The sequence below is a fragment of the Oncorhynchus kisutch genome, linkage group LG2 (assembly GCF_002021735.2).
Source record: "Oncorhynchus kisutch isolate 150728-3 linkage group LG2, Okis_V2, whole genome shotgun sequence".
Classification (NCBI taxonomy): Eukaryota; Metazoa; Chordata; class Actinopteri; order Salmoniformes; family Salmonidae; genus Oncorhynchus; species Oncorhynchus kisutch.
In genome coordinates this window covers 71,507,224-71,528,389 of record NC_034175.2, presented here as the reverse complement: position 1 = coordinate 71,528,389, position 21,166 = coordinate 71,507,224, and the positions used below count along the sequence as shown (strand labels likewise).

The 21,166-nt window shown below is 42.9% G+C and overlaps 1 protein-coding gene across 1 annotated transcript in view; it reads left to right on the top strand.

The window, feature by feature from the left end:
• Positions 1–4,638: 4,638 nt before the first annotated feature.
• Positions 4,639–21,166, top strand: part of LOC109905262 (FERM and PDZ domain-containing protein 4-like) — a 64,430-nt gene continuing 47,902 nt past the window's right edge. The window contains exon 1 of the mRNA XM_031801100.1: positions 4,639–5,079. Within this exon, the coding sequence (XP_031656960.1) occupies positions 5,039–5,079 (41 nt within the window). The 5' untranslated portion in view covers positions 4,639–5,038. The remainder of the gene's footprint in view (positions 5,080–21,166) is intronic.

Sequence of the window (21,166 nt, the reverse complement as noted above, 5' to 3'; positions counted from 1 at the left end):
GTCAATCACTCCTGAGTTCCATCAATCACACCTGGGCTGCAGTCACCTATCCGGACCCGTTTTACTGCCTTCGCGGAGCCCCACCGGGCCTTCACAACTGGACTGCCGACGTTATCTACCCGAAGGAGTTATTCGGCCGGCTCCTCCGTCGCGACGTTACCTGAACGCCCATCTGCGGCCTGCTAACCGTTAGCTGTCTTACCGGCTGCTATCTGAATAGACAATCGGACAATTTTTTTATTATTATTTTTTTTAAATTATTTTTTTTATTATTATTATTATATTTTCTTCTTGGGCCTCTATAACTATATCTATTGTTTTTATTTTTGTTGTTGTTGTGTGATTTGGATTAATCCCCTCTACCACACGGAACCCCACTAATCTACTGACCGAACGTAAGGGGTGGCTAACAGACCTCCATCCTATGCTAGCTTGCTACCGATGCCCTGGCTAGCTGTCTAAATCACCAACCAACCTCTCCACTCACCGGACCCTTTTGATCACTCGACTAAGCATGCCTATCCTTAATGTCAATATGTCTTGTCCATTTCTGTTCTGGTTAGTGTTTATTGGCTTATTTCACTGTAGAGCCTCTAGTCCTGCTCACTATACCTTATCCAACCTATTAGTTCCACCACCCACACATGCAATGACATCTCCTGGTTTCAACGATGTTTCTAGAGACAATATCTCTCTCTTCATCACTCAATACCTAGGTTTACCTCCACTGTATTCACATCCTGCCATACATTTGTCTGTACATTATACCTTGATGCTATTTTATCGCCCCCAGAAACCTCCTTTTACTCTATGTTCCAGACGTTCTAGACGACCAATTCTCATAGCTTTTAGCCGTACCCTTATTCTACTCCTCCTATGTTCCTCTGGCGATGTAGAGGTGAATCCAGGCCCTGCAGTGCCTAGCTCCACTCCTATTCCCCAGGCGCTCTCTTTTGACGACTTCTGTAACCGTAATAGCCTTGGTTTCATGCATGTTAACATTAGAAGCCTCCTCCCTAAGTTTGTTCTATTCACTGCTTTAGCACACTCTGCCAACCCGGATGTTCTAGCTGTGTCTGAATCCTGGCTTAGGAAGACCACCAAAAATTCTGAAGTTTTAATTCCAAACTACAACATTTTCAGACAAGATAGAACTGCCAAAGGGGGCGGTGTTGCAATCTACTGCAAAGATAGCCTGCAGAGTTCTGTCCTACTATCCAGGTCTGTACCCAAACAATTTGAACTTCTACTTTTAAAAATCCACCTCTCTAAAAACAAGTCTCTCACCGTTGCCGCCTGCTATAGACCACCCTCTGCCCCCAGCTGTGCTCTGGACACCATATGTGAACTGATTGCCCCCCATCTATCTTCAGAGTTCGTGCTGCTAGGCGACCTAAACTGGAACATGCTTAACACCCCAGCCATCCTACAATCTAAACTTGATGCCCTCAATCTCACACAAATAATCAATGAACCTACCAGGTACCTCCCCAAAACCTTAAACACGGGCACCCTCATAGATATCATCCTAACCAACTTCCCCTCTAAATACACCTCTGCTGTCTTCAACCAAGATCTCAGCGATCACTGCCTCATTGCCTGCATCCGTAATGGGTCAGCGGTCAAACGACCTCCACTCATCACTGTAAAACGCTCCCTGAAACACTTCTGCGAGCAGGCCTTTCTAATCGACCTGGCCGGGGTATCCTGGAAGGATATTGATCTCATCCCGTCAGTAGAGGATGCCTGGATATTTTTTAAAAATGCCTTCCTAACCATCTTAAATAAACATGCCCCATTCAAGAAATTTAGAACCAGGAACAGATATAGCCCTTGGTTCTCCCCAGACCTGACTGCCCTTAACCAACACAAAAACATCCTATGGCGTTCTGCATTAGCATCGAACAGCCCCCGTGATATGCAGCTGTTCAGGGAAGCTAGAAATCATTATACACAGGCAGTTAGAAAAGCCAAGGCTAGCTTTTTCAAGCAGAAATTTGCTTCCTGCAACACTAACTCAAAAAAGTTCTGGGACACTGTAAAGTCCATGGAGAATAAGAACACCTCCTCCCAGCTGCCCACTGCACTGAAGATAGGAAACACTGTCACCACTGATAAATCCACCATAATTGAGAATTTCAATAAGCATTTTTGTACGGCTGGCCATGCTTTCCACCTGGCTACTCCTACCCCGGACAACAGCACTGCACCCCCAACAGCAACTCGCCCAAGCCTTCCCCATTTCTCCTTCTCCCAAATCTATTCAGCTGATGTTCTGAAAGAGCTGCAAAATCTGGACCCCTACAAATCAGCCGGGCTAGACAATCTGGACCCTTTCTTCCTAAAATTATCTGCCGAAATTGTTGCCACCCCTATTACTAGCCTGTTCAACCTCTCTTTCGTGTCGTCTGAGATTCCCAAAGATTGGAAAGCAGCTGCGGTCATCCCCCTCTTCAAAGGGGGGGACACTCTTGACCCAAACTGCTACAGACCTATATCTATCCTACCGTGCCTTTCTAAGGTCTTCGAAAGCCAAGTCAACAAACAGATTACCGACCATTTCGAATCTCACCATACCTTCTCTGCTATGCAATCCGGTTTCAGAGCTGGTCATGGGTGCACCTCAGCCACGCTCAAGGTCTTAAACGATATCTTAACCGCCATCGATAAGAAACATTACTGTGCAGCCGTATTCATTGATCTGGCCAAGGCTTTCGACTCTGTCAATCACCATATCCTCATCGGCAGACTCGACAGCCTTGGTTTCTCAAATGATTGCCTCGCCTGGTTCACCAACTACTTCTCTGATAGAGTTCAGTGTGTCAAATCGGAGGGTCTGCTGTCCGGACCTCTGGCAGTCTCTATGGGGGTGCCACAGGGTTCAATTCTTGGACCGACTCTCTTCTCTGTATACATCAATGAGGTCGCTCTTGCTGCTGGTGAGTCCCTGATCCACCTCTACGCAGACGACACCATTCTGTATACTTCCGGCCCTTCTTTGGACACTGTGTTAACAACCCTCCAGGCAAGCTTCAATGCCATACAACTCTCCTTCCGTGGCCTCCAATTGCTCTTAAATACAAGTAAAACTAAATGCATGCTCTTCAACCGATCGCTACCTGCACCTACCCGCCTGTCCAACATCACTACTCTGGACGGCTCTGACTTAGAATACGTGGACAACTACAAATACTTAGGTGTCTGGTTAGACTGTAAACTCTCCTTCCAGACCCATATCAAACATCTCCAATCCAAAGTTAAATCTAGAATTGGCTTCCTATTTCGCAACAAAGCATCCTTCACTCATGCTGCCAAACATACCCTTGTAAAACTGACCATCCTACCAATCCTCGACTTTGGCGATGTCATTTACAAAATAGCCTCCAATACCCTACTCAACAAATTGGATGCAGTCTATCACAGTGCAATCCGTTTTATCACCAAAGCCCCATATACTACCCACCATTGCGACCTGTACGCTCTCGTTGGCTGGCCCTCGCTTCATACTCGTCGCCAAACCCACTGGCTCCATGTCATCTACAAGACCCTGCTAGGTAAAGTCCCCCCTTATCTCAGCTCGCTGGTCACCATAGCATCTCCCACCTGTAGCACACGCTCCAGCAGGTATATCTCTCTAGTCACCCCCAAAACCAATTCTTTCTTTGGCCGCCTCTCCTTCCAGTTCTCTGCTGCCAATGACTGGAACGAACTACAAAAATCTCTGAAACTGGAAACACTTATCTCCCTCACTAGCTTTAAGCACCAACTGTCAGAGCAGCTCACAGATTACTGCACCTGTACATAGCCCACCTATAATTTAGCCCAAACAACTACCTCTTTCCCAACTGTATTTAATTTTAATTTATTTATTTATTTTGCTCCTTTGCACCCCATTATTTTTTATTTCTACTTTGCACATTCTTCCATTGCAAAACTACCATTCCAGTATTTTACTTGCTATATTGTATTTACTTTGCCATCATGGCCTTTTTTGCCTTTACCTCCCTTCTCACCTCACATTGTATATAGACTTGTTTATACTGCATTATTGACTGTATGTTTGTTTTTACTCCATGTGTAACTCTGTGTCGTTTTATCTGTCGAACTGCTTTGCTTTATCTTGGCCAGGTCGCAATTGTAAATGAGAACTTGTTCTCAACTTGCCTACCTGGTTAAATAAAGGTAAAATAAATAAATAAATAAAAAACAACCCCAGCTTCCCCCGTACAACCCCAGCCTCACCCAACAACCCCAGCTTTGCCCAACAACCCCAGCTTCCCCCTACAACCCCAGCTTCCCCCTACAACCCCAGCTTCCCCCAACAACACCAGCTTCCCCCTACAAGCATCAGCTTCCACTCAACAACCCCAGCTTCCCCCTACAACCCCAGCTCCCCCTTACAACCCCAACTTCCCCAACAACCCCAGCTTCCCCCTACAACCCCAGCTTCCCCCAACAACCCCAGCTTCCATCCTACAACCCCAGCTTCCCCCTACAACCCCAGCTTCCCCCTACAACCCCAGCTGCCACACTACATCCCATCTCTCTCTCTTCCTCTCTCCCTGCCCGCCCCTCACTCTATCTGTCTGCCTCTCTCTCTTTCTGTGTGTGTGTGCGCCTCTCCCTTGCTCTCCCTCACGCCTCTCCCTCGCTCTCCCTCACGCCGTGTCTCTTCAAAGCGGTTGTTACTGCGCGGCCCCTGCACATCATTCCACTGCGATGGAAATTAAATGAAGGTGGCTTAACGAACGGATCCAGGCATGCTTTGAAGGATGTAGCCGAGGGAAGCGCCACTGCCAGATCATTTTCCACAGGCTGTGGATTTGTGCCGCTGATGCGAGGACACAGCAATCACTCAGCCGTGCAGAAGCCCCGACAAGAGGACTAATCTCTCCACCTGACTTGTGGAAGCTACAGCTTTTTTTTTCCCTGCATTATTTATCCCCACCGCTAAAGACAGTGGGACAATGGAGCCAGCTACCTGAAGTAGATGATCAATTTGTAGCCTTGGACGGACAGACCACAGTTTGCTGCGCACATGGATGTGTTTAGCTTTGTGAAGATGCCAAAGCTGTCAGGGTGAGTCTAACGGATGTTGTTTAATTCGCCTGTCTGCTTCCATGCCACTTGTGTAATAAACGGTGGTGGATCTTTTACCCACAGGCGTGATTCACATAGAAAACAGGGGATTTAAAAAGCGCCATATAGAGTGGAATCTTGTGTAATGTTTGTAGAAACTGCACATACTGTTAAAAGTATTATTATGATGACTTAGTCTGAGTGCTGTCACATGCGATTCATGTGAGATGGAGAGAGCGAGAGGGAGAGGGAGAGAGAGAGAGAGAGAGAGAGAGAGAGAGAGAGAGAGAGAGAGAGAGAGAGAGAGAGAGAGAGAGAGAGAGGGTGAAAGCAACAGAGACTGACTGAAGTGAAGTGCTCCATGTGTCTGAACTTAATGAGGTGCTTTTATCAGAATGTGAATATGTGGTCAATTTTCAATCTGCCACTACACATTCATACTCAGTTGCAACATGTAATGGAGTGTTTTATGGTGGGGTCTAAAGCATAGGCACATACCCGTGAATTATTGGTTGGCAGTGACATTTACTGTAACCCTAAAATCACATTTTGATGAATTATATAGCTGCATTTTTCAATGTAATATTAGATATTTATACAGGAGTGTTTAAGGTTTTATTTCTGAGTAAATCAACCATATAAAATCATGACAAAGATATTGTAATTTGTTACGAGTACACTTTGAGTGTATTTTGTAACTTATTGTGTCTACAGATTGAACTGGGCAAAACTTTAGCAAATGATTGCAACAGTGCGATATGAGGCAGACATTTAGCCTGTGTTATGTTCATCTTAAGCAAATAGTGAGCATCTAGAAGACAACTCCGAATAGTGAGCATCTAGAAGACAACTCCAAATAGTGAGCATCTAGAAGACAACTCCAAATAGTGAGCATCTAGAAGACAACTCCAAATAGTGAGCATCTAGAAGACAACTCCAAATAGTGAGCATCTAGAAGACAACTCCAAATAGTGAGCATCTAGAAGACAACTCCGAATAGTGAGCATCTAGAAGACAACTCCAAATAGTGAGCATCTAGAAGACAACTCCAAGTAGTGAGCATCTAGAAGACAACTCCGAATAGTGAGCATCTAGAAGACAACTCCGAATAGTGAGCATCTAGAAGACAACTCCGAATAGTGAGCATCTAGAAGACAACTCCAAATAGTGAGCATCTAGAAGACAACTCCAAGTAGTGAGCATCTAGAAGACAACTCCAAATAGTGAGCATCTAGAAGACAACTCCGAATAGTGAGCATCTAGAAGACAACTCCAAATAGTGAGCATCTAGAAGACAACTCCAAATAGTGAGCATCTAGAAGACAACTCCAAATAGTGAGCATCTAGAAGACAACTCCAAATAGTGAGCATCTAGAAGACAACTCCAAATAGTGAGCATCTAGAAGACAACTCTGAATAGTGAGCATCTAGAAGACAACTCCAAATAGTGAGCATCTAGAAGACAACTCCAAGTAGTGAGCATCTAGAAGACAACTCCGAATAGTGAGCATCTAGAAGACAACTCCGAATAGTGAGCATCTAGAAGACAACTCCGAATAGTGAGCATCTAGAAGACAACTCCAAATAGTGAGCATCTAGAAGACAACTCCGAATAGTGAGCATCTAGAAGACAACTCCGAATAGTGAGCATCTAGAAGACAACTCCGAATAGTGAGCATCTAGAAGACAACTCCAAATAGTGAGCATCTAGAAGACAACTCCAAATAGTGAGCATCTAGAAGACAACTCCAAATAGTGAGCATCTAGAAGACAACTCCAAATAGTGAGCATCTAGAAGACAACTCCAAATAGTGAGCATCTAGAAGACAACTCCGAATAGTGAGCATCTAGAAGACAACTCCAAATAGTGAGCATCTAGAAGACAACTCCAAGTAGTGAGCATCTAGAAGACAACTCCGAATAGTGAGCATCTAGAAGACAACTCCGAATAGTGAGCATCTAGAAGACAACTCCGAATAGTGAGCATCTAGAAGACAACTCCAAATAGTGAGCATCTAGAAGACAACTCCAAGTAGTGAGCATCTAGAAGACAACTCCAAATAGTGAGCATCTAGAAGACAACTCCGAATAGTGAGCATCTAGAAGACAACTCCAAATAGTGAGCATCTAGAAGACAACTCCAAATAGTGAGCATCTAGAAGACAACTCCAAATAGTGAGCATCTAGAAGACAACTCCAAATAGTGAGCATCTAGAAGACAACTCCAAATAGTGAGCATCTAGAAGACAACTCTGAATAGTGAGCATCTAGAAGACAACTCCAAATAGTGAGCATCTAGAAGACAACTCCAAGTAGTGAGCATCTAGAAGACAACTCCGAATAGTGAGCATCTAGAAGACAACTCCGAATAGTGAGCATCTAGAAGACAACTCCGAATAGTGAGCATCTAGAAGACAACTCCAAATAGTGAGCATCTAGAAGACAACTCCGAATAGTGAGCATCTAGAAGACAACTCCGAATAGTGAGCATCTAGAAGACAACTCCGAATAGTGAGCATCTAGAAGACAACTCCAAATAGTGAGCATCTAGAAGACAACTCCAAGTAGTGAGCATCTAGAAGACAACTCCAAATAGTGAGCATCTAGAAGACAACTCCAAATAGTGAGCATCTAGAAGACAACTCCGAATAGTGAGCATCTAGAAGACAACTCCGAATAGTGAGCATCTAGAAGACAACTCCGAATAGTGAGCATCTAGAAGACAACTCCGAATAGTGAGCATCTAGAAGACAACTCCGAATAGTGAGCATCTAGAAGACAACTCCGAATAGTGAGCATCTAGAAGACAACTCCAAATAGTGAGCATCTAGAAGACAACTCCAAGTAGTGAGCATCTAGAAGACAACTCCAAATAGTGAGCATCTAGAAGACAACTCCAAATAGTGAGCATCTAGAAGACAACTCCGAATAGTGAGCATCTAGAAGACAACTCCGAATAGTGAGCATCTAGAAGACAACTCCGAATAGTGAGCATCTAGAAGACAACTCCGAATAGTGAGCATCTAGAAGACAACTCCGAATAGTGAGCATCTAGAAGACAACTCCAAATAGTGAGCATCTAGAAGACAACTCCAAATAGTGAGCATCTAGAAGACAACTCCAAATAGTGAGCATCTAGAAGACAACTCCGAATAGTGAGCATCTAGAAGACAACTCCAAATAGTGAGCATCTAGAAGACAACTCCAAGTAGTGAGCATCTAGAAGACAACTCCAAATAGTGAGCATCTAGAAGACAACTCCAAATAGTGAGCATCTAGAAGACAACTCCGAATAGTGAGCATCTAGAAGACAACTCCGAATAGTGAGCATCTAGAAGACAACTCCGAATAGTGAGCATCTAGAAGACAACTCCGAATAGTGAGCATCTAGAAGACAACTCCGAATAGTGAGCATCTAGAAGACAACTCCAAATAGTGAGCATCTAGAAGACAACTCCAAATAGTGAGCATCTAGAAGACAACTCCAAATAGTGAGCATCTAGAAGACAACTCCGAATAGTGAGCATCTAGAAGACAACTCCAAATAGTGAGCATCTAGAAGACAACTCCAAATAGTGAGCATCTAGAAGACAACTCCAAATAGTGAGCATCTAGAAGACAACTCCAAATAGTGAGCATCTAGAAGACAACTCCAAATAGTGAGCATCTAGAAGACAACTCCAAGTAGTGAGCATCTAGAAGACAACTCTGTATGAAGTGTGTTGAGCCTCCATGATCAAACCATAATGTATCTGATTACTCCAAGGTTGTCAACACATTACCTGCACATACAAGTCATTTTACGAGCCTCTGAGGTTCGACTACAGTGCTATGCAGTTATAAATAGGCAACAAAATAAAATGATAGGAAAGGTAACTGGAATATGTGTCTGTCTGTATGTGTCATAACAATTCTGAGTAAGATCCATACATTTTCCAGACCAACAGTCACATTTTGCACCTGTTGGGATTTCTGCATTTTCTTGATCTGAATCTTCCTGAGGGATTTGCTTCCATCAGCAACACTGTCTATGGCTGGGATATAATCAGTTTATCATCTAACTTCATATCACATTTCACATTCAAGCCATTTCCTGTTAAAAGCAAGACAAGCTTCTCAATGAAACACAAGTACAAGATTCATACATTTTCCAGACCAACAGTCACATTTTGCACCTGTTGGGATTTCTGCATTTTCTTGATCTGAATCTTTTCTTAAATTTTACCTTTATTTTACCAGGCAAGTCAGTTAAGAACAAATTCTTATTTTCAATGACAGCCTAGGAACAGTGAGTTAACTGCCTGTTCAGGGGCAGAACAACAGATTTGTACCTTGTCAGCTCGGGGATTTGAACTTGCAACCTTTCGGTTACTAGTCCAACGCTCTAACCATTAGGCTACCCTGCCACCCCTAGATAATCGTCCTGAAAGAAGATTGACTGAATTCACAAAAAAAATGTACTATTGAATGACAAATGAAAAGCAAATTAGAAACATTTATGTCATTGATTGTCTGTATATTCCCTATATTTGTACTAGGGATGATTCATTTATGAGTTCATCCAAAACACTATGTTCACCAATTTTTCAAATTTGTGTTGTTTTGTCAGAAATTATTGGTTATGAGAACCTTTGTGTGTGTGTGTAAAATATTACTTTTCTCAGATTTTTTTTATTCTTACATTTTTAGATGTGTATGAAAAATGTATTTTATATATTTTTTTACGTTTATATATCCATTGTTTAACTGGAATGGAATTTTTGTATCCTGTGTATTTCAAATCTAATTTGATGAATCACATGCACCGAATACAACAGGTGTAGACCTTACAGTGAAGCGCTTACTCACGAGCCCCTAACCAACAGTGCAGTTTCAAAAAAATACAGATAAGAACAATAGATAAAAGTAACAAGTAATTAAAGAGGAGCAGTAAAAAATAACAATATATACAGGGGGGGTGCCGGTACAGAGTCAATGTGGGGGGGGGCACCGGTTAGTTGAGATGATATGTACATGTAGGTAGAGTTATTACAGTCACTATGCATAGATGACAGCAGAGAGTGGCAGTGGTGTGGAGGGGGGAGGGGGGGGGGGGTAATGTGAATAGTCTGGGTAGCCATTTCACTAGATGTTCAGGAGTCTTATGGCTTTGTGGTAGAAGCTATTTAGAAGCCCCTTGGACCTAGACTTGGAGCTCCGGTACAACTTGCCTTGTGGTAGCAGAGAGAACAGTCTATGACTAGGGTGGCTGGAGACTGACAGTTTTCAGGGCCTTCCTCTGACACTGCCTGGTAATTTCATTTTGAGTGTTGCAGCCTAATATTACACTTTATTACACTTTATAAATAGTAGTCTGGGTAGCAATTTGACTAGATGTTCAGGAGTCTTATGGCTTTGTGGTAGAAGCTATTTAGAAGCCTCTTGGACCTAGACTTGGAGCTCTGGTACAACTTGCCTTGTGGTAGCAGAGAGAACAGTCTATGACTAGGGTGGCTGGAGACTGACAGTTTTCAGGGCCTTCCTCTGACACTGCCTGGTATAGACGTCCTGGATGACAGGAAGCTTGGCCCCAGTGATGTATTGGGCCGTTCGCACTACCCTATGTAGTGCCTTGAGTACGGAGGCCGAGCAGTGGCCATACCAGGCAGTATTTGACTATGATATGTGGGTGTGTCACCTAGCTATCTTAAGATCAATGCACTTTTGCCACATACTGTAAGTGGCACTGCATAAGAGCATCACTCCAACCTAAGTGTATGTAAACGTCCGACTTCAACTGTTTTCAAATGAAACTCTTCAATTATTATCTCAAGTATTACATGTGTCTTTTTTAAGTGGAACTGACAGTGTTTTAACTACTTTGCAGATATGAAACAGACAGACACTCATAATATCAGTAAAAAATGCTTCAAATCCAACTTTATAAGAGGTTTTAAAAATAGGTTTGAAAGGCCATGATTTTTATTTTAATTTTACCTTTATTTAACTAGGCAAGTCAGTTAAGAACAAATTCTTATTTTCAATGACGGCCTAGGAACAGTGGGTTAACTGCCTGGATGTATGCAGTTCAATGCATGATTCATAGAATTCTCCAATACATTTCTTGGTAGTCCAAAAATAATGCTATCATGTTGTAAATCACAGTTGCCTGGTACATTGTTTGCTGCCTCCATTGGGATGCACTGTTTCAGTTTCAATTACTCAATATTTTGAACAAAGAAAATGGACAACTGTAACTAAGGTTGGGAATGTCAATAAAAATCAAATTAGCAAGAGGCAATGATCAAAAGTCAGTCATAACGTGGCTAATAGGCTAGCGCCCATGTGTCAAGGCCCGCGGGCCAAATAGGGCACACAAGCGAGTATAAATGAGTCAACAGTTTGAGTCATCTACTAATTACAGCCTGATGCGCTCGCGTTGGTGCATGAACCTTTTACTGTAGTGGGCTAAATCAGGGTCACACAGAGTGTACACCTCACACACACGGTTTTTAAAAAGAAGACATCTGTACCATGTCAGATATAGAGTTCACATTTATTTCATTTTGAGTGTTGCAGCCTAATATTACACTTTATAAACATCACAGAAGACTGAAGTATAACAAAACCGTTTGAAAAACCGTTTGACCTAGAAACAGCTGATTTTCGGCATTTAACAGTTTTTATATAAAACATTCCACCCATGAGGCCACTAGGTCATTTGACTGCAAGAAAGGGCTAAACTTCAATTGCACTGCTTTCATGTGTCCGGTTCAATAACGAGCAGTGGTGAGAATGTGAACTTTTTGATTAGGGTCACAGCATATTAGGCACATCTGCAAGCATTTGCAGCTAAATCTGGATGTATCTCTTTTAACACGTAAAAACGCAATATACAGCACCATATGTACATACAGCGCATTTGGAAAGTATTCAGACTCCTTACATTTTTCCACATTATATTGTTTTTTTGCCCCTCATCAATCTGCACACAATACCCCGTAACGACAAAGCAAAAACAGGTTTTTAGTCATTTTTGCCTAAATGTATAAAAAATTAAAACATTACATTTACATAGGTATTCAGACCCTTTAATCAGTACTTTGTTGGATCACCTTAGGCAGTGATTACAGCCTCGAGTCTGCTTAGGTATAACACTACAAGCATGGCACACCTGTATTTGGGGAGTTTCTCCCATTCCTCTATGAAGATCATCTCAAGCTCTGTCAGGCTGGATGGGGAGCATCACTGCACTGCTATTTTCAGGTCTCTTCAGAGATGTTCGATCGTGTTCAAGTTCGGGCTCTGGCTGGCCACTCAAGGAAATTCAGAGACTTGTCCCGAAGCCACTCCTGCGTTGTCTTGGCTGTGTGCTTAGGGTAGTTGTCTTGTTGGAAGGTGAACCTTCGCCCAAGTCTGAGGTCCTGAGCGCTCTGGAGCAGGTTTTCATCAAGGCTCTCTCTGTACTTTGCTCCGTTCATCTTTCCCTCGATCCTGACTAGTCTTCTGGTCCATGCCCCTGAAAAACATCCCCACAGCATGATGCTGACAATGCCATGCTTCACCGTAGGGCTGGTGCAAGATTTCCTCCAGACGTGACGCTTGGCATTCAGGCCAAAGAGTTCAATGTTGGTTTCATCACACCAGAAAATCATGTTTCTCATAGTCTGAGAGTCTTTAGGTGCCTTTTGGAAAACTACACAGAGGGCTGTCATGTGCCTTTTACTGAGGAGTGGCTTCCGTCTGACCACTCTGCCATAAAGGCCTGATTGGTGGATTGCTGCAGAGATGGTCGTCCATCTGGAAGGTTTTCCCATCTTCACAGAAGAACTCTAGAGCTCTGTCAGAGTGACCATCGGGTTCACCTCCCTGACCAAGGCCCTTCTCCCCCGATTCCTCAGTTTGGTCTGGCGGCCAGCTCTTGGAAGAGTCTTGGTGGTTCCAAACTTCTTCCAATTAAGAACGATGGAGGCAACTGTGTTCTTGGGGACCGTTAATGCTGCAGAATATTTTTGGTACCCTTACCCACATCTGTGGCTCGACACATGTCTGTCTCGGAGGTCTACGGATAATTCCTTCGACCCCATGGCTTGGTTTTTGCTTTGACATGCACTGTCAACTGTGGGACCTTAAATAGACAGGTTTGTGCCTTTCCAAATCATGTTCAATCAATTGAATTTACCACAGGTGGACTCCAATCAAGAAACATCTCAAGGATGATCAATGGAAAAATGATGGACCAGAGCTAAATTGAGTCTCATAGCAAAGGATCTGAATACTTATGTAAATAAGGTATTTCCGTTTTTTTTTTATAATACACTTGCAAACATTTCTAAAAGCCTATTTTTCCCTTTGTCTTTATGGTTTATTGTGTGTAGATTGCTGAGTTTTAAAAAATATATATTTTTTAAATAAGGCTGTAATGTAATAAAATGTGGAAAAAGTCAAGGGGTCTGAATACTTTCTGAAGGCACTGTAAGTGGACATTATAAAATATATATTTTTTTCTAATAAACAAATGACCTGCCAAATTCGTTATGTTTTTTCCCACCTGGACAAAAGGAACACCTATGTGAGAATGCTGTTCATTGATTACAGCTCAGCATTCAACACCATAGTGTCCACAAAGCTCATCACTAAGCTAAGGACCTTGGAACTGATCACCTCTCTCTGCAACAGGATCCTGGATTTACTAACGCCCCCAGGTGGTAAGGGTAGGCAACAACACACTGATCCTCAGGCTGTCGCACCGTCAACGATGAGACAGCCTATAGGGAGGAGGTCAAAGACCTATCAGTGTGGTGCCAGGCCAACAACCTCACCCTCAATGTGAGCAAGAGTAAGGAGCTGATCGTGGACTACAGGAAAAGGAGGGACAAACATGCCCCCATTTACATCGACGGGGCTTAAGTGGAACCGGTGGAGACTTTCAAGTTCCTTGGTGTCCACATCACCAACAAACTATCATGGTCCAAACACACCAAGACAGTCGTGAAGAGGGCACGGGTCCCCAGATCCTCAAAAAGTTCAACAACTGCACCATCAAGAGCATCCTGAACGGTTGCATATTCGCATGGTATGGCAACTGCTCGGTATTTGACCGTAAAGCGCTACAAAGGGTAGTGCGTTCGGCCCAGTGCATCACTGGGTACAAGCTTCCTGCCATCCAGGATCTATATACCAGGCGGTGTCAGAGGAAGGCCCAAAAATGGGGCCCATGATAAATCAAAGGCTTCAGTCACCCAAGTGCTAGACTATTCTCCCTGCTACCGCATGGCAAGCAGTACCGGAGCCCCAAGTCTAGGTCCAAAAGGCTCCTTAACAGCTTCTACCCCAAGCTATAAGACCGCTGAACAATTAATCAAATGACCACGCAGACTATTAACACAACTGCTACTCGCTGTTTATCTATGCATAGTCACTTTACCCCTACCTACAAATTACCACGACTAACCTGTACTGCGCACATTTACTCGCTACCGGGCCCCCTCGTTATTGTCATTCTGTCATTCTACTGTTACCTTTTATTTTATTTTGTATTTTCTTAACTCTATTTCTTGAACTGCACTGTTGGTTAAGGGCTTGTAAGTAAGCATTTCACGGTAGGGTCTATATCTGTTGTATTCGGCGTATGTGACAAATACAATTTGATTTGATGAAAATGATGGTTCTTTTGATCACATTCATCTGTCTTTTCTGCCTGTCCGCCTCCCTTTCTAAATGTCTTGACTTGAGCTATTGCTAGTGAAGTTCAACATGGTATCAAAACATCACAGGGTGCGGCCCAAAGCTGTCGCCTTTAGCAACATTGTATCAACTAGCCTATTCTGAGCCCTACATTGTTCCTGCACCAGCGATCTCGGGACAGAAAGCTGTTTTTTAAAGACGTTTCCACTGGATATATGGGATCATCAGATCATGTTATTTTGCTCTTTCACACCCCGAGGCTTGGTGATTATCGAGGCAGGGAGTGTTGGAAAGATTTTTCAAATAACGAGGAACTATGTTGTTTAAAAAAAAAAAGACATTTGTTGACTTGTGTGAGGCGAAGAAATAATGAGTGTACGTGGGAGACGCACCATATCTTTGCCTCACCCCCCCCCCCCTTCAACTTGATGCAACATGTTAAATTATACTCAAGATCTTCACACACAGGCTTATTAAGGTGCTTTTTACTAACAGACGCAACTCAATCAGCTAATGTCACGCGCACCTTTCAAACTGCACTCTTTTCTTTGTCTTCTACGTCTTCGTCTTCATCTTCTATGATGACAAGGCAGTCCGCAAACAAACTGTTTAAGTGCCGCCACCTACTGTACTGGAATGTACGATCAATCATGATTTTTTCCAAACCCCTACCAACTTCTACCACACCCTCCCCAACACCATTAAGCTTTATCTATGTCGTGCGGAAACACTCCACCCACTCAAAAGGGGTTGTTTAGCATTTCAACAGTAACATATGTTACCCCTGTCGTGTCTTTACTATTATTAAATGAAGACTTAGTTTTTATCAAAGATCCTCTGTAATTATTATTACTCGATTAAACTGATTCATCATGTAACTGTAATTAACTATAAAGTCGGGGCACCAAGGAAAATATTCAAATTACAAAGTTATAATTTTCCTAATATAACTTTTCAGATATTTTCATATCTGATCAATAGTCTTCTGAATTAATGAATTATTTTTTTCCCTCACCGTAGTCTCATTCCAAATGTCGTAAATTGTTGGTTATCGGCACGAACCCAGTCTTCACTATGAGTCATCCATACATCAATTGTCTTAAATCATTCATTTCATAACTAACTAAACAATCCCAGAACAAACAAACAAACAAAGTAAATATGGTTACAAGAAATGATAGGGGAATGTGCCCTAGTGGGCTAAACCGGCATGGCGGCTTGTTAGACAAAAGGGGAGTGGGGGTCCGATGAGAAGTCACTACAGAGTTGATAATTATAACAATTGAAATGCTAATCCTTTGCACATGAACGCTCACTCATTCGGGAACAATTGCAATCAATATATATTTATTTACGCTCCATGTGTGTCGTCTTGATCACTGTTGAAAAGTATGTTTCTTTTGTAGAATTGTCCATCTCTCTCTCTCTCTCTGTCGTGGTTAGAATGGATAGTGCAGAGTGACATTCATTCATGTCGTTATGTATAGGTGTTTCGGCGGTTGTCGGTCTTCGCGTTCAATGATACCGAATTCCTAGCTGCAGACTAGTAATTAATATCAAAGACTTGTTCTTATTCTGTCGGTATCGATAGTCTAAGAGTTTAACCATGTGGGATGGTTAAAAGATTCAGCAGTCTGGTCTCAAACCTTGGCCCTCTCGTTATCGAAGGTACGCTGGTCTGCAACCTTTGTCCTCTCGTAATGGAGAGAAACATGGTCTGTTGAGAAATTCTCAAGGTGAGGTTTTATTCGGAATTGCAGAAAAGGGCCTGTCCCAGGATGCCCGACCGTAACTGGGCTCATTGGCGGTCCTCTGAATTAGTTAAACTCAAAAGGGAATTGGAGTTTCCTTCATTAAAAAGTTCAAAATCACATTACACAATTTTACAAACAGTATCATCCTCACTCATTCATCTTATACAACAATTAGATGTACACCTCATATCTGAGGCTATTATATAAACAGCGTTATGGTAATGTGGCCGCACCATCTCCCATGAGCCCCACAAAATTGCACCAAACGGACCAGTTCGTAGCTGGATTCTTCACCGATCTTTTATACCTTCTCCGGAACATAAATGTTGTTCGGCCCTCAAGTTCTGTGAGGTGGAAGAAATTCCTTTGTTCTCTATGAAAATTCACTCTGTCTCTATACTGTGGCCATGAGGAGATCAACTCCTCCAGGAATTTACGACCTCTCTGACCACAGCAGCCTATATGTGGACACCAAGGAACTTGAAGCTCTCAACTTGCTCCACTGCAGCCCCGTCGATGAGAATGGGGCCGTGCTCAGTCCTCTTTTTCCTGTAGTCCACAATCATCTCCTTTGTCTTGAGCACGTTGAGGGAGATGTTGTTGTCCTGGCACCATACGGCCAGGTCTCTGATCTCCTCCCTATAGGCTGTCTCGTTATTGTTGGTGATCAGGCCTACCACTGTTGTGTCATCGGCAAACTTAATGATGGTGTTGAAGTTGTGTCTGGCTGGGCAGTCATAATTGAACAGGGAGTAGAGGAGAAGACTGAGAACGAACCCCTAGGGGGCCCCTGTGTTGAGGTTCAGCGTGGCTAATGTGTTGTTACCTACCCTTACCACCTGGGGGCGGCCCGTCAGGAAGTTCAGGATCCAGTTGCAGAGGCAAGTGTTTAGTGCCAGGGTCCTTAGCTTTTTGATGAGATTTAAGGGCACTACGGTCTTGAACGCTGAGCTGTAGTCAATGAATAGCATTCTCACATAGGCTAAGGTTAAATCTAGACTTGGTTTCCTCTGTCATAATCGCTCCTCTTTCACCCCAGCTGCCAAACTAACTCTGATTCAGATGACCATCCTACCCATGCTAGATTACGGAATGTGATGATGTATAGATCGGTAGGTAAGGGTGCTCTCGAGCGGTAGGTAAGGGTGCTCTCATCAGATTTGCCATCAATGCTCCTTCTAGGACACCTCAAAGCACTCTATACTCCTCTGTAAACTGGTCATCTCTGTATACCAATCGCAAGACCCATTGGTTGATGCTTATTTATAAAACCCTCTTAGGCCTCACTCCCTCCTATCTGAGATATCTAATGCAGCCCTCATTCTCCACATACAACACGCATTCTGCCAGTTATATTCTGTTAAAGGTCCCCAAAGCGCACACATCCCTCGGTCGCAAAGGGTGGCTACTTTGAAGAATCTTGAATATAAAATATATTTTGATTTGTTTAACACTTTGTTTTGTTACTACATGATTCCATATGTGTTATTTAATAGTTTTGATGTTGTCACTATTATTCTACAATGTAGAAAATTGTAAAAAATTTAAATAAAAAAACTGAGTAGGTGTCCAAACCTTTGACTGGTACAGTCGTGGCCAAAAGTTTTGAGAATGACACAAATATTAATTTCCACAAAGTTTGCTGCTTCAGTGTCTTCAGATATTTTTGTAAGTTGTTAATATGGAATAATGAAGTATAATTATAAGCATTTCATAAGTGTCAACGTCTTTTATTGACAATTACATGAAGTTGATGCAAAGAGTCAATGTTTGCAGTGTTATTAAGGTCTGGGGAGTTTCCTGGCCATGGACCCAAAATATCAATGTTTTGTTCCCGAGCCACTTACTTTTGCCTTATGGCAAGGTGCTCCATCATGCTGGAAAGGGCATTGTTCGTCACCAAACTGTTCCTGGATGGTTGGGAGAAGTTGCTCTCGGAGGATGTGTTGGTACCATTCTTTATTCATGGCTGTATTTTTAGGCAAAATTGTGAGTGAGCCCACTCCCTTGGCTGAGAAACAACCCCACACATGAATGGTCTCAGGATGCTTTACTGTTGGCATGACACAGGACTGATGGTAGCGCTCACCTTGTCTTCTCCGGACAAGCTTTTTTCCGGATGCCCCAAACAATCGGAAAGGGGATTCGTCAGAAAAAATGACTTTACCCCAGTCCTCAGCAGTCCAATCCCTGTACCTTTTGCAGAATATCAGTCTGTCCCTGATGTTTTTCCTGGAGAGAAGTGGCTTCTTTGCTGCCCTTCTTGACACCAGTTCATCCTCCAAAAGTCTTCGCCTCACTGACGTCCGGATGCACTCACACCTGCCTGCTGCAATTCCTGAGCAAGCTCTGTGCTGGTGGTGCTCCGAACCCGCAGCTGAATCAACATTAGGAGATGGTCCTGGTGCTTGCTGGACTTTCTTGGGCACCCCTGAAGCCTTCACAACAATTGAACTGCTCTCCTTGAAGGTTGTGATGATCTGATAAATGGTTGATTTAGGTACAATCTTACAGGCAGCAATATCCTTGCCTGTGAAGCCCTTTTTGTGCAAAGCAATGATGACGGCACGTGTTTCCTTGCAGGTAACCATGATTGACAGAGGAAGAACAATGATTCCAAGCACCACCCTCCTTTTGAAGCTTCCAGTCTGTTATTCAAACTCGATCAGCATGACAGAGTGATCTCCAGCCTTGTCCTTGTCAACACTCACACCTGTGTTAATGAGAGAATCACTGACATGATGTCAGCTGGTCATTTTGTGGCAGGGCTGAAATGCAGTGGAAATGTTTTTGGGGGATTCAGTTCATTTGCATGGCAAAGAGGGACTTAACAATGAATTGCAATTCATCTGATCACTCTTCATAACATTCTGGAGTATGTGCAAATTGCCATCATACAAACTGAGGCAGCAGACTTTGTGAAAATTAATATTTGTGTCATTCTCAAAACTTTTGGCCACGACTGTAGATAAAAGAAAATGGATGATTTGTGTGAAACATGCTGTACACCTTGATAAAGGTCATAAGCCAAGTTGTGCCATAGGTGGTTTGGGTGGCATGTGCATGCTAAGGGTTATAAGGTCTCGTCTTGGAGGGGTAATCTATGTCCCTCATCAATAAAACGACGGGGGAGATGTGTGTTTGTGGTGTCCTTTATGCATTACCATCTAGAAACTCTGCCTGCCTGCTTGCCTGCCTGCCTGTGTTTAACTGATGTCCAATTATATAGTAGCTTCTTCCCACTACCAGTTGCAACGGCATAGTGGATTTTATTAGTTGTATAGTACAGTGACTGGTGCAATGAGAGTTATTGATTGGTTTGATGGGGGATGTTCTAATATAATTGGTGCAGAGCCCAGTGGGTTCCTGTAACTAGTGCATGAAAGAAAACAAGGTAGGCAGCCAGTATGACACTTTAGGAACAGGTGTCTGCAGGAGGAAGAACATCTCTATTCGATGATGTTCTGGCTAGGCCTGAATAACAGGCAGACAGCAGTGGAGGCTGCTGATTGGAGGACGGATCATAATAATGGCTAGAACAGAGTGAATAGAATAGCATCAAACACCTGAAAACCAATGCGTTTGATGTTGTTGGTACCTTTACACCTATTCCATTCCAGCCATTACAAGGTGCCAGTCCTCCCCAATTAAGGTGCCACCAACCTCCTGTGGGTAGACAGTGTTCCGACTCAGAGCCAGAAGGATTTCAACCACATTCACACAACAATAATACTAAGTAAGATATTGACAGATGGGTTCATTAGTCTTGAGACCACGTAAACAATGTAGTCTCAATGCAATTTGTATTATTCTGTAGGTAAATGTACGACACTCCATTTAGTATGATTTGTTACATTATAAACGGAATTGTGTGTTGTACCAGGTCATACGGATTAGAAGACGTATATTATCATAAGTCTTACCCAGTCGTACAATAGCATAAGATTGGATGATGCTACTTATCATACCTGCTGGAGGACGTATAGTATTGCACGTCTTTATCTGAGACCAGGTTTACACAATAACACCAAAGGAGAATTATAGGGAGGATGTACGTTGGCGATTAAGGGAACTAAAACGACCAAGGTTAGGTGAATTTACGTAGCAGGTTAGGTGAACTGGGTTAAGTTTAGAATAAGGGTTATCTAAAATGCTACAGTTGTCCCTGACAAGACTCAAACATGCAACCTTTGAATTGCTAGACAGTCGCATATTATACCTACCCAACCTCCCCAACCAGCATCCCTACATTTAGTTTCTGTCTAAAGTAACTAGACCATTAGTAGGTATTATAAGTCTGGGAGGTGCTCAGAAATACATAAAGTATGTTTCATGTGGCTCTAAGTAAATTGTCCTATAAAGAAATGGTAGGGAGAGAGAGAGCCGCCTGCCATTGGGTAGTAACTGCCCATGGCAACAATATCAGCACTTACAAAGACAAATAGGTGCATTTAATATTCAGCTCTTTTGAAATAATGCTAAAATATGTAATAGATGGTGTTGCCCAGGGGCAGAAGCCAAATGCAAAGCGCTAGATACCAACACCGCCCTTCCTTACTGTGTGAAAGACAACTGTGAAATATACATACCACTCTTGGGTCTAGATTTGGCTTCATTTGCTGTTGTTAATTATTCTCTCCCCCTGCTGATCACGTGTGATCTAGGTA